We start from the raw sequence: 13,912 nt of genomic DNA, 5'->3' as shown, positions 1-13,912 counted from the left end.
GTGTGGGCAGGTCACGTGGGATGCAACTCCCTATCAGGCAAGAGGAGGTGTGGCTTAAACGGAGGACAGTGGAAAAGTACTGAGACAAACATATGCAAATGTTCCCACCTCACCGTATGTAACGCCTCTTCCTATAGTATAAGTGTATGTGCCGGAAAGGGGGAAGTCAGACTCCAACAAAGAGACCTCAGGTTGATGTTGGGCTCTCCAAGATATCTTGTATTCTATGCTTAATAAAAATAAGCTAAGACCGGAAACTGCCTAAAGACTGCTTCTATCAACGGACTCAGGGAAAACAATTGGGGTTACAACAATAGTGATGGATAATAAACCAAGCATTTACAACATATGGCTTTACAAACTACTAAAATGTTTTGTTTGGCATGTATTACATGTGCAAAACACAACCCCCAAGGAAACATGAGACCCACAAGGGGCCAGTTCCCGACACCAGAGTATCCAGTCCAGCATCTCTGCATGGATTTTATTGAATTAACACCATGCGAAGGAAAGAAATATTGCCTAGTTATCATCGACACCTTTTCAAAGTGGGTAGAAATATTCCCAACTAAAACACCGGATGCATTGACCGTAGCAAAAGCGCTTACAAGGGACACGATTTGGAATACCAGAAAAGATATTTTGCGACAACGGGACACGTTTCGTGAACATTATAAAACACCTAGCTACAGCTTTCGGGTCACAGTAAAGAGATCACTGCTCATACCATCTACAGTCAGTAGGCCTAGTGGAAAGAACTAATGGGACAATCAAATTAAAATTGAGAAAGATGATGGCAGAAACAGGGTGGAATTGGATGAGATGCATTCCACTGGTAATATTAAATATGCATATTCTACCCAGTGAAAGAGGCATCTCACCGTTTGAAATGATACACGGACATCCCTATCACATGCCACAACTTGGACCTATTGTGGACAAGAAAGAGCCCACTGACCAGACGACTGCAGACTACATTGCCAAAATGTTAAAAAGAAAAGATATTATGTCTTCTGTTGTCCCTCCTACACAGGTCGATAGACCTGAAACCAGAGGACTGGGTTTTCATTAAGGTGATACAAAATAAATATTGGAGCTCCGCCAGATGGGAAGGAGCTTTCGAGATACTCCTGGCTACCCCAACAGCAGTTCAGATTGCTGAACAGACCTCCTGAATACACCTCAGCCATTGCAGAAGGATGAGACCTTTGCCTGAACCACATAACAGACATACCAGATTAAGTAATCCGGCTTTTCTCCTGTGGTGAAGTCTGGCTACAAAGGGAGGTGATACCAATAGGGGTACTTGTCTCAAACCAGTGAAGAAACTAACTGTTGTTAGTAACTGGCGAGTAGGTTCTGGTGAGCTTATTTTGGTATATCTGTGGACAGCTAAAATGGCTCAAGGCAGCATCACATGGCATCCATTCAGGAGGATAGGACTCTGTGGCCTAAGTGGGACCCTTTGTTTTCTGATAGTCACAGCTCTGCTCATAGTACTCCCCATATTTTGGTACAAAGCCCGATATAACATACCTGACAATCAGACATCAGACGACAAGACCACAATAGGACCTCAGGCTACAGACAAAGTTCGCCGCACTAAAAGAGCATTTGTAAGGGCTGGTGGACAATTTGCAAGGAACAAAAAAAATCAGTACCGGGTACAGGGAGCATTCATTCTCACATTTACAGAAGGGCAACAAGCCAGTCTATCATTTGACGCATGTGCGGTTCTTCCCTGTAAGGGGAAAGACCGTAGCTTAGGTTGGTCAGACAAATATCTGTGCATGGATATTGTGCCAACCTAAAACAACGACTGTCTCTGATTAAGGGATCTACCGCACCAGGTTGCCACATACGAAACTGCAACACCTTAATACTGACACTGAAGAATCCAAAACAATGCGACTCCAGACTGTTAGTACGAGGGGCAGATGTACCTGGGACAGATCCAAAGGGCTTGATCCAAATAAATATAGTAAAACCAACCACCACGGTATCCCGCCAAAGCGTTGCAAATACGAGCTCACTCGTAGATCCTGTAGGCCGACGATTGAAAATCACTAAATTTACAGATGTGGTGTCACTAGAGACGGGATATGGCGATACCAATATGTGGCTACAGTGGATGCAGTACTCAGCTCAGATGATGGACAAAGCTGACTGCATTGGATGCTCCGAGGCACACCCACACTTAAATTCTATACATGAGACGCTGTTAAGGGCCTCAGCGAACAGCTCGATGCCACTGGTCTTATGGCGTGGCAGAACCGCATGGCATTGGACATGACAAAGGGGGGTATATGCAAAATGTTTGGCTCTGCATGTTGTACGTTTATTCCAAACAATACAGCACCAGATGGATCTGTCACCAAGGCTCTGCGGGGTCTTACCGCTCTAAGGGAGGAACTTGCTGTAAATGCTGGGATTGATGATCCTTTTTCCAGGATGATGGAATCTTGGTTTGGAAAATGGACAGACCTATTCATCGCCTGTTTCACTCGTGTTGCAATTGTAGCAGCCATACTTATTATTTGTGGTTGTTGTTGTATTCCCTGTATCCGAGGATTGATCCAAAGGCTAATCACTGTAGCACTGACTGAACAGGACATCCTTTACATACAAAATTCTACAACTAACCAAATGTATGAGACCACTAACACGACACCGATTCCACCTACGACTGAACCACCACCCCCTTATGACGACGTACAGTGGGTTCAGACCCCTTTAAATTTTTCACTCTTTGTTTCATTGCAGCCATTTGCTAAAATCAAAAAAGTTCATTTTATTTCTCATTAATGTACACTCAGCACCCCATCTTGACAGAAAAAAACAGAAATGTAGAAATTTGTGCAAATTTATTAAAAAAGAAAAACTGAAATATCACATGGTCATAAGTATTCAGACCCTTTGCTCAGTATTGAGTAGAAGCACCCTTTTGAGCTCATACAGCCATGAGTCTTCTTGGGAATGATGCAACAAGCTTTTCACACCTGGATTTGGGGATCCTCTGCCATTCTTCCTTGCAGATCCTCTCCAGTTCCGTCAGGTTGGATGGTGAACGTTGGTGGACAGCCATTTTCAGGTCTCTCCAGAGATGCTCAATTGGGTTTAGGTCAGGGCTCTGGCTGGGCCGGTCAAGAATGGTCACAGAGTTGTTCCGAAGCCACTCCTTTGTTATTTTAGCTGTGTGCTTAGGGTCATTGTCTTGTTGGAAGGTGAACCTTCGGCCCAGTCTGAGGTCCAGAGCACTCTGGAAGAGGTTTTCTTCCAGGATATCTCTGTACTTGGCCGCATTCATCTTTCCTTCAACTGCAACCGGTCGTCCTGTCCCTGCAGCTGAAAAACACCCCCATAGCATGATGCTGCCACCACCATGTTTCACTGTTGGGATTGTATTGGGCAGGTGATGAGCAGTGCCTGGTTTTCTCCACACATACCGCTTAGAATTAACGCCAAAAAGTTCAATCTTGGTCTCATCAGACCAGAGAATCTTATTTCTCATAGTCTGGGAGTCCTTCATGTGTTTTTTGGCAAACTCTATGCGGGCTTTCATATGTCTTGCACTGAGGAGAGGCTTCCGTCGGGCCACTCTGCCATAAAGCCCCGACTGGTGGAGGGCTGCAGTGATAGTTGACTTGTGGAACTTTCTCCCATCTCCCTACTGCATCTCTGGAGCTCAGCCACAGTGATCTTTGGGTTCTTCTTTACCTCTCTCACCAAGGCTCTTCTCCCACGATTGCTCAGTTTGGCTGGACGGCCAGGTCTAGGAAGAGTTCTGGTCGTCCCAAACTTCTTCCATTTAAGGATTATGGAGGCCACTGTGCTCTTAGGAACCTTGAGTGCTGCAGAACTTATTTTGTAACCTTGGCCAGATCTGTGCCTTGCCACAATTCTGTCTCTGAGCTCCTTGGACAGTTCCTTCGACCTCATGATTCTCATTTGCTCTGACATGCACTGTGAGCTGTAAGGTCTTATATAGACAGGTGTGTGCCTTTCCTAATCAAGTCCAATCAGTTTAATTAAACACAGCTGGACTCCAATGAAGGAGTAGAACCATCTCAAGGAGGATCAGAAGAAATGGACAGCATGTGAGTTAAATATGAGTGTCACAGCAAAGGGTCTGAATACTTATGACCATGTGATATTTCAGTTTTTCTTTTTTAATAAATTTGCACAAATTTCTACATTTCTGTTTTTTTCTGTCAAGATGGGGTGCTGAGTGTACATTAATGAGAAATAAAATGAACTTTTTTGATTTTAGCAAATGGCTGTAATGAAACAAAGAGTGAAAAATGTAAAGGGGTCTGAATACTTTCCGTACCCACTGTATGTTATTCTTTTGTTTTTTTCTTTTTTTCATGTACATGTTATACTTTGTATAAAAAGGAGGGATATGATGGAAAGAAAAAAGATGGTTTCTTCTTGTCTGCATGTGGCTCCGGAAAATTTCTATGTGGTCATGTTATTTGCCCAGTGACTCCGGAAAGTTTCTCATCAAGAGGCTCTGAAAGGTTTCTTTTGTTTTACTGTTATTTGCAAGTGACTCCTGGAAAGTTCCTTTTGTTTTACTTTCCGCATCTAATTCACGACTCCCCTGTGTCCTTATCTTGTGACCTGCAACCAACTCAGTATTACCATACAAAAGCAGATACAAAGGGAATGGGGGTGACTGTCAACTGTTTGTCACACTGTATAAAATCTGCCCTACGGAGGGGTGACGTTGAGCAATGTTGGACATCCTTCTTTGCTCCTTCTTGCAAGAATAAATGATATGTTTGATTTTGAATATAGCCTCTGAGTAATTTTTCTAACAGATAGTGAATCAAATACATAGTTATTGATAACGTCATGAGATGCTGTCATATACTCTTGCGTTAACCATTGAGGATTCTTGTGCTATGACAAATAAACAATGATGAGCATAAACATCATGACCACTCGCCTAATATATAGGGCTCTTGGTTCGCCAGGTGACCAAAGCAGGTCCAACCTGCCAAGGCCTAGACTCCACAGGACCGCTGAAGGTGTGCTGTGGTTTTCTCTAACTTCAAGGGATTCTATCTCTGAACACAGTGATAAGAATATATTCATCTTTATTATTAAATTATTCATATTTACAATATACCCCTAAAAAAACCCTAACCTTGTACAAATGAATTAGAAGTAATCACATGATATGACCCAATGCCAAAATAACATAAAAAGAACAAGAGGTATGTATTCAATTCAATATAGTGAAGATTATTACGTCTTGAGACAATAACAAGCACGTGCAATGGCTGGAGCTCCTATCATGACACTCTGCCCTCATGTATGTGTATATACACTATATTAAGCTTGGGCGGTAGTGATATACGATAAAATGCTGTATTGAGAAATATTGAAGGTAGCATTTTTAGTACCACTTTTAGTTGAATTTTTTTTTTTGTATTTGTTTGTTTGGGTGGGGAAGGGGAAGGAGTTTTGTAGAATTTGAAATGTAGGTTTTCATTTGTGGATAGACCCTCTGGTTTAATTCTGCTTTGTGACATTTGATGATTTGTTGTAAATAAGGGTAAAATAAATACCAAGGCAGCCCAAGGCTAGTATATACAGCACTGTGCAAAAGTTTCAGGCACTAACAGCAAAATAAGGATGTTTTCAAATGACCACCATTAATAGTTTTTATAAATTTACAAACAAAGTGCAATAAAGAGAAAAAAAACTACACAAAAAAAGACCCTTTTACTGTCAGAAAATACGAAGGCACCGGTAGAAATAGCACCCTCTGTGTCTTCTGTGTCTTCATGTAATCAACACTGACTCCATGATGTTGACATCAGAGCTCTGTTGGGGTCAGATCACCTGCTGCAGGACTTCTGGTTCTTCTTATGGCTGAACATAGTTGTTAATGACTCTGACTCAATGGCTCATTGTCCTGGCCATGTCATGAATCTGGGGGCGATTAGAGGCCTAAACGATGGTGTTACGCGATGGACTTGAATCTGAATATAAAGTGCCCAAAACTTTTGCACAGCGTGAAACTAAGGGTCATGGTGGAAAGTTGTTTTTCTAAACTACCTCTCTGTTCTCTTGTATTATTTTCCATATTCCTCCTGATCCATAAGAGCAGTTGGTGTATTGGTCCAGTCCAGTTCTGAAGCACTGGCAGTTTACTGAACCACTATGCAGATAGTACAGAGAGACGAGATGATACCACTTAACACACTGCAGCTGCTCTGACTGGCAGTGCTGGGGAAGCTGTGGCTGGACATGGGAACTGACAGGATTACGGCTGCTGCTGTGCTCAAAAACTATGATACTATGGAAATATCTATGCTAGCTGTACTGTGACAACTCTTTACTGCCCTGGTAACATTACGAAGCATTGCTTTGGGACAGTGTTTGCATTTCAGGAATACAGTAGCTTCCAAACAACCATCACTGCACACAGTTTGTGTGACACCCATTATAAATCAATGTGTCACAGTCAGAATCGTAACCACTGATGCACAGCCATGGCTGCAACCATAATCACAGCTACAGTCTGAGTCAATCAGCCTCAACAGCAGTCAGTTGGAGAGCAGATGAACTAGCTCCAATAATAATAATCTGTCAAACTGAGCCTGAACAGCGAGAGAACAAGTTACACTGACTCGCTATATATATACTATATCATACATAATATTATACCTTCAAACAGCTCAGTCTTTCTCTAGATCAGAATGAATGCAAAAGTACTGTAAGGAAATGCAAACAAAGAAACTTCCTGTTATGACCCTTTAGGACCTTTGTACAACACAGAAACATTTCACACATCGCCTAATGGTCCAATGGGTAATGCTGTTGAGCTAATGGGCAATTAGAATATCATCTTTTTTCTTCTATGGTGGGCTGAAATAAAACAAGGTCCTGAATATGGAAGTAGGATTTCCTTTGTGCCAATCACTAAAACATAATTCTAAAATGTTAAAAGAAAACTTGAGGACAAATTAGGCACTCGTACAGTAGGCAGTATTGGCCCACTGCTCCTCTCTCCTATCAATACCACATTCACCATCACACTGAAAACTAAAGATGCCAGCAAATGTGCACATATCTTACATGACAGGCCAACCTTTCTGGATTTCCAAGTGTCATTAAGAATATTCCACTGAAAGTCTTCAGCATTTGGAGTTAACTGTTGCAGACATTCAGGGCGTGCAGCAGGTTCTGTTCATCTCTTCATCTGCTGCTTCCTGCAATGTCAAACACCGACGTAATGTCTCTTTTCATTCCTGGTTTACTGTCCCTGGTCCAAAGGTAGAGATCTGTAAATGAAGGAATGCAGCAACAACACAACCCCACCGTCCACCTCATGAAGGAGAGCTTTGTGGTCTCTGTCAAGTACTGACCCCTTCATGTAGTCAGATGTAGTACTCCTTCATGTATTCAGATGTAGTACTCCTTCATGTTGTCCCTGAGGGAGTTATGTAGGTGTCTCTCTGTCCTGTTGACTTGTCTCTGCTCCTTGATGATGTCATCACTGTTGTGGGTCCTCCACCAGTGCAGGAGGCGGGTCACCACAGCCAAAATGAAAACTATGATGAACACTGCTGCTGTCACTACACCTGAAGAAAAGCCAGGACACACATATCACATTTATTTAGATGCAAACACGTCCCGTTTAGAAACCAATGATCATATAGTTCCAAGTGTAATAACAATATACAGTAGAAGCATCAGTCCTGAGGACCTGTTTCAACGATGCCAGCAGAGCGAAGATCACAGTCCTCTGCACCCAGTTTGTCAGAGGTTCTGGACAAATCCATGGTATTGGTAATTAAGTGGCCTCGCTCACATAATACTATAAAAGAGTAAATAGAATCAAAATGTGGTCTTGCATGTTGTATTTGTTTAATTCCAGTTTAAATCAGAGAATAACTGTTAACATTTATGGGAAGAAAGAGCAGCCTGTTTAACCCTCAGTGATCGTCATTGGGACATGAAGGAAATTATACCACGATAATTCTGGTAACAATCCACAAATAAATCAGGTACACGTGACCATGTCTGGCCAGGGTTGCAGTGGGCCGATCTAAACACACTCAGTATTTGCACCAAGAGTGCTGTGAGCTCCTGAATTGGTATTTCCACACCGGAAGCCACACCTCCCACTGGGGCACGTGGTGAGTCACCAACATAACTAAGAGGTGGAGTCGAGAAGATAACTTGATGTTATGATCCTGTGCTGTATGCCAATGCTAAAATAGAGCCCAAAGTGTAAATGAACTTAAACAAAGGTAACAGACCAGAAGAAATAATTAAGACAGAAGCAGATGGGGAGAGTGACAAAAAAACCTATGACTCATTTTCAATTAGCCAGAATCCAAATAAATGAGCATTAAAGAAGAAAAAGGACCTGCTATAATAGCCACATCACTTCTGGATTCACCACCCTGCTGCTCCTTCTCTTTATTTATCGTTGCAGCTTGATCTGTGGAAGCAGAAGACAGAAATCCTTTAGTTTGGAATAATGAGTGAATATGCAGAGCTTTTTTATTGTGTTAACCCCACAACATAAACAGCTTGATATTAAACAATGACAACAAACTGTCAGAATACAAGAATGTGATTTCAACTCAATATGGAACTTTTCCTTAAATATGCATAAAAACAATACAAAACCAAAAAAAACACAGCTAGCTCCTTCTTGTTACTTCTTGTCAGGACCAGGTAGTCAAAAAATGGTGAGGTTCCCCACAAACTGCTGGTCTGAGGTTTTATTGTTGTTTTCAGAAAGTCACAGGATGGCTATGTCTTCTGTCAACTTAAATATCGTGTCGAGATTGTCGCCACAGTGATTGTGTCATCATGTTTGTATTGTGAGAACAATTTTGGACACAGAGTTGGTGGGTTCTTGTGCTCAGTGTGAGCCCAGTGGACATCCTGTTAACCCGCCTCACCACCTGTGGTCTGTCCCAGATTGCAATTATGGGCGGAGGGTGTCAATCCGAGTTCAGCCTGTGTCACATTAAGCTTAGTTTGGGCTCTTTGTGTTGCAGGCTGACCTGTAGTCCAGGTAGAGGATACATGCATCCGTTCTTCTGAGAATAGTACACAAACTGCAAGGGTTCTGTGGTGTTTGGGGTCAAGGTATCTCCAGGCCTGAACACCAGGTATTCCAAATACTTAATTGCCATTGATGCAAGCGCCACCAGGCAAAAGTCACTTATGCCGGTGGGGTTCAAAACTTCTCACATGGCGTAATTTAAATGTTAACTGTTCAAATAAAATGAAAGCCACTTAACTAAATAGTTCAAGACCCAAAGAGAGGAAATGATCGAAAATTTCACAAGATTAAATAAGACGGGATCACAACTTTTTCAAGAAAATTCTCTATTACATTATTGATTTCACAATCTGTCAAATGGACTTAGTAATTCTTGGTAGGGGCCGGACCCCAGGGTTCAGAATAACTGGTCAGAAGTTGGTAACTGTACAGAAAGTTTTTTAAATTATTGTCTTCTTGAACGCACACAACAGTAAAATTCTGCTTCCACACTGATACATTAATATTAATGTGTCATACAACATTTTCAAAAATGCTGTAGTACTAATAAATCTGTACTTTAACTACTTTTATGTAAGACATTGCAATTTTACTTACAGTGGGTACGGAAAGTATTCAGACCCCTTTACATTGTTCACTCTTTGTTTCATTACAGCCATTTGCTAAAATCAAAAAAGTTCATTTTATTTCTCATTAATGTACACTCAGCACCCCATCTTGACAGAAAAAAAAACAGAAATGTAGAAATTTGTGCAAATTTATTAAAAAAGAAAAACTGAAATATCACATGGTCATAAGTATTCAGACCCTTTGCTGTGACACTCATATTTAACTCACATGCTGTCCATTTCTTCTGATCCTCCTTGAGATGGTTCTACTCCTTCATTGGAGTCCAGCTGTGTTTAATTAAACTGATTGGACTTGATTAGGAAAGGCACACACCTGTCTATATAAGACCTTACAGCTCACAGTGCATGTCAGAGCAAATGAGAATCATGAGGTCGAAGGAACTGTCCAAGGAGCTCAGAGACAGAATTGTGGCAAGGCACAGATCTGGCCAAGGTTACAAAATAATTTCTGCAGCACTCAAGGTTCCTAAGAGCACAGTGGCCTCCATAATCCTTAAATGGAAGAAGTTTGGGACGACCAGAACTCTTCCTAGACCTGGCCGTCCAGCCAAACTGAGCAATCGTGGGAGAAGAGCCTTGGTGAGAGAGGTAAAGAAGAACCCAAAGATCACTGTGGCTGAGCTCCAGAGATGCAGTAGGGAGATGGGAGAAAGTTCCACAAAGTCAACTATCACTGCAGCCCTCCACCAGTCGGGGCTTTATGGCAGAGTGGCCCGACGGAAGCCTCTCCTCAGTGCAAGACATATGAAAGCCCGCATAGAGTTTGACAAAAAACACATGAAGGACTCCCAGACTATGAGAAATAAGATTCTCTGGTCTGATGAGACCAAGATTGAACTTTTTGGCGTTAATTCTAAGCGGTATGTGTGGAGAAAACCAGGCACTGCTCATCACCTGCCCAATACAATCCCAACAGTGAAACATGGTGGTGGCAGCATCATGCTATGGGGGTGTTTTTCAGCTGCAGGGACAGGACGACCGGTTGCAATTGAAGGAAAGATGAATGCGGCCAAGTACAGAGATATCCTGGAAGAAAACCTCTTCCAGAGTGCTCTGGACATCAGACTGGGCTGAAGGTTCACCTTCCAACAAGACAACGACCCTAAGCACACAGCTAAAATAACAAAGGAGTGGCTTCGGAACAACTCTGTGACCATTCTTGACTGGCCCAGCCAGAGCCCTGACCTAAACCCAATGGAGCATCTCTGGAGAGACCTGAAAATGTCTGTCCACCAACGTTCACCATCCAACCTGACGGAACTGGAGAGGATCTGCAAGGAAGAATGGCAGAGGATCCCCAAATCCAGGTGTGAAAAGCTTGTTGCATCGTTCCCAAGAAGACTCATGGCTGTACGAGCTCAAAAGGGTGCTTCTACTCAATACTGAGCAAAGGGTCTGAATACTTATGACTATGTGATATTTCAGTTTTTCTTTTTTAATAAATTTGCACAAATTTCTACATTTGTTTTTTTCTGTCAAGATGGGGTGCTGAGTGTACATTAATGAGAAATAAAATGAACTTTTTTGATTTTAGCAAATGGCTGCAATGAAACAAAGAGTGAAAAATTTAAAGGGGTCTGAATACTTTCCATACCCACTGTATGTAATAGTACAACACTTGAGTGGACAGAATGAGTGGAAAAATGCTGCATGTCACTATGGCATTGTTCTGATTTGTGTAATATTATATGTGTATACACACTGACTCATCTGGAAACAACAAAACCTGCTTGTGGTTATTGTTGCTGAATGCTCACAGAGGTAAAGAGTTCCCTGTAAGTTTTAGATTTACAAGTCTGTTACTGTTTATGTTTTTCTGATTGCCTGAATTTAGTCACTTTTGTTGATGTGTTACCTCTTAGATTATGGGATGAGATGGAATCTGCCAGCGCTCCACAGTTAGACTGAACCAGTGGACCTCGGAGGGTGACCAATGAGCTGCCATGATTCAACAGTGCTGCTTTCAGAGGAGCCACATGATTAAACTGGACGGAGGAGAGGCAGCCAATGAAACCCTTGGAACCTGCTTGAACTACATCCTCTTGGAGGTTGTCTCTCCCTAGAGAGAGAAAGAGAGCGAGAATGTGTCAAATAAAACTTTCACATTATTTTAGAACATTCATTAATGTAAGGACGTTTTGGCATTGTGCCTTTATTATTTAGGAGCAGCAGAGACAGGGAATGTGGGGACATAAAGCAGGGAAGGTGAAAAGATGTCAGTTTTCCCACCTTCATCTCCAACATGCATATGTGAATTTTTCTGAGTTTGTTGTACTTTGTAACATTTAATTGTTTTAAAGGTTTATTTTTTTGTGTTGTTGTAAAAAAGAAGAGAATTGTATTTCTCTCTCTCTCTCTCTCTCTCTCTCTCTCTCTCTCTCTCACACACACACACATATATATATATATATGTGTAGCGAACCGGCTTTGTAAAGTATCCCTCCCAAAGTGCCAGCACAACATCTCCTCACCGTTATCTCTGTGATCTTAGCAGGACCCATCAAGCTGATTTCAACACAGAAAACACAGCAGGATGTGAACTGTTGATAAACTCATCTGGCCCTTCTTTATCACCCTTTTACCTCATAAAACCCCAAACTTCTGCCACAAGTAACGATATCTACACCCTTTTGGGTCTATAAAACCTGTCACTTTGGAGACCACATCCGCCCAGCCGAAAACCACAGAATAACCCCTGTAAGCCCTTTGGGTCAATAGACTAACTCCACAGTTGACACTCTCCAGACCTGATGACCTCCAATATTGACCATCCCGGAAGATCCACATCTCCCTCATCTGGTCAGATGTTACCAAAAACTCACAAACTATAACAACAAATTATGGACTTGGTGATTCATACCTACATATACTGCTGTCCTGTATGCTATTATATTCCTATACTAACAGTGTGATGTTAATCAAAAGTTTAGGTGTCACTAAAACTATATCCTGAGTCTAAGAGATGTGAACATTGTTTAACCCAAATTCTCTACCTCTCTCTCTCTCTCTCTCTCACCCTTCTCTCTCACTGTTCTCCGCCTCCTGAGTAATTAGGTAAAATTACCTTATCGTTTAAAATGTGATCTGTGTTGTAATAATATATCTCATAATACGTTGGTGAAGTGAAATAAGGGACTTCTTTTATACATAGTTTGAATCAAATTAGGTTAAACGTGGCGACACCTCCTCATGACACCTCCTCCTCTCCCCCTGAGGCAGGGTATAGATAAGGTGAAATTCAACACCCTGATACTTGTCCATCCTCTTTAACTTAAAAGAGAGACTCAAGCTGATCATTCAGATTTGGTTCAATTTCTAAAAGATTCGTTTTTATTTTCGTTCAAGATTCGTTTTAAGTTCACCTAAAATTCGGTTCAAGATTCGATTTATTCTCTTTTATTTTTGAGTTTCACTAAGTTTTGACTTAATCATTTTTATATCTGCCTTTTTGTTAAGCTAGCGCACTCACAATAAAAGTCTCAGAGTACGTCAGCAACTTCGCTTTGATGAGCCTGTATCACTCCTGTATCACGATCAGTAATTTTGTTAACGCTGCATCCAGGCCAGGCCAGCTCTAAGCGCTCATCAGAGTTACAAGTGAATCGCCGACCCAAGTCAACCTGCCGACACCAGGCTGACCGAGACGTCTTCTGCCTCTCTGCCTGATGACCTCCACGGGACCTCCAGGCCAGCTTTTGCCAGAAGAACCGGACGGAGGGAAGCTGAGAACGGGAAGAAACCCCCGTTAGTCGACTTCCATCTATACCGGACCTCTGCGTGACACCATCTGGACCTGTTTCTAGTCCGGAGACAAACTCATCACACAGTAGGCTGGTTCATTTCTTAAGGGTGGCGAATTCTAAAATAGTATTATCGACTTAAATTTCACTCATTTAGTTCTTTATCTGTTATCCGGTAAAATTGTCCTCTTTCATTTCACCATCAGTAAACAGAAGTAATTTGTACATTATCATTCATATAAACACATCTGTCATTTAGTCATTTCTTGGAAGAAGTTATACAATAAATCGTTTTTAATTAGACCCAACTGTGTGACGGTAGTATCTTTCTGGATATATCAAAGAATTTGAGTTCCGATACGAGAATTTTCGATTCAGGTATGACTGAGTGATTTCATATTAATTTTGAATTAATAATTTGTCCAATATTGGACTGGTGTCCCTTCTAATAATGAGAGCAAGATTATATATATATATATATACTGTATATATACAATTAAAAA

General features: G+C 41.6%; 1 protein-coding gene across 2 annotated transcripts in view; it reads right to left on the bottom strand.

Annotated features, from left to right (window-relative positions):
* Positions 1–5,097: 5,097 nt before the first annotated feature.
* The window catches only part of LOC138636104 (contactin-associated protein-like 5), a 111,135-nt gene continuing 102,320 nt past the window's right edge, over positions 5,098–13,912 (bottom strand). The window contains exons 22-25 of one of the 2 annotated variants that reach the window (XM_069723948.1): positions 11,525–11,728; positions 8,390–8,464; positions 7,724–7,834; positions 5,098–7,598 (exon numbers count right to left, since the gene is read on the bottom strand). In XM_069723948.1, coding sequence (XP_069580049.1) covers positions 7,420–7,598; positions 7,724–7,834; positions 8,390–8,464; positions 11,525–11,728 — 569 coding nt within the window. In that variant the 3' untranslated portion in view covers positions 5,098–7,419. The remainder of the gene's footprint in view (positions 7,599–7,723; positions 7,835–8,389; positions 8,465–11,524; positions 11,729–13,912) is intronic. The other variant, XM_069723949.1, reaches the window with a different exon arrangement.

This window comes from Brachyistius frenatus, unplaced genomic scaffold, assembly GCF_029030835.1.
Source record: "Brachyistius frenatus isolate BFR_SWC_R1_liver_20210118 unplaced genomic scaffold, ASM2903083v1 Contig_353, whole genome shotgun sequence".
NCBI classification, from domain to species: Eukaryota; Metazoa; Chordata; class Actinopteri; family Embiotocidae; genus Brachyistius; species Brachyistius frenatus.
The sequence above is the reverse complement of the archived record's forward strand: the minus strand, read 5'-3'. Positions and strand labels throughout refer to the sequence as shown.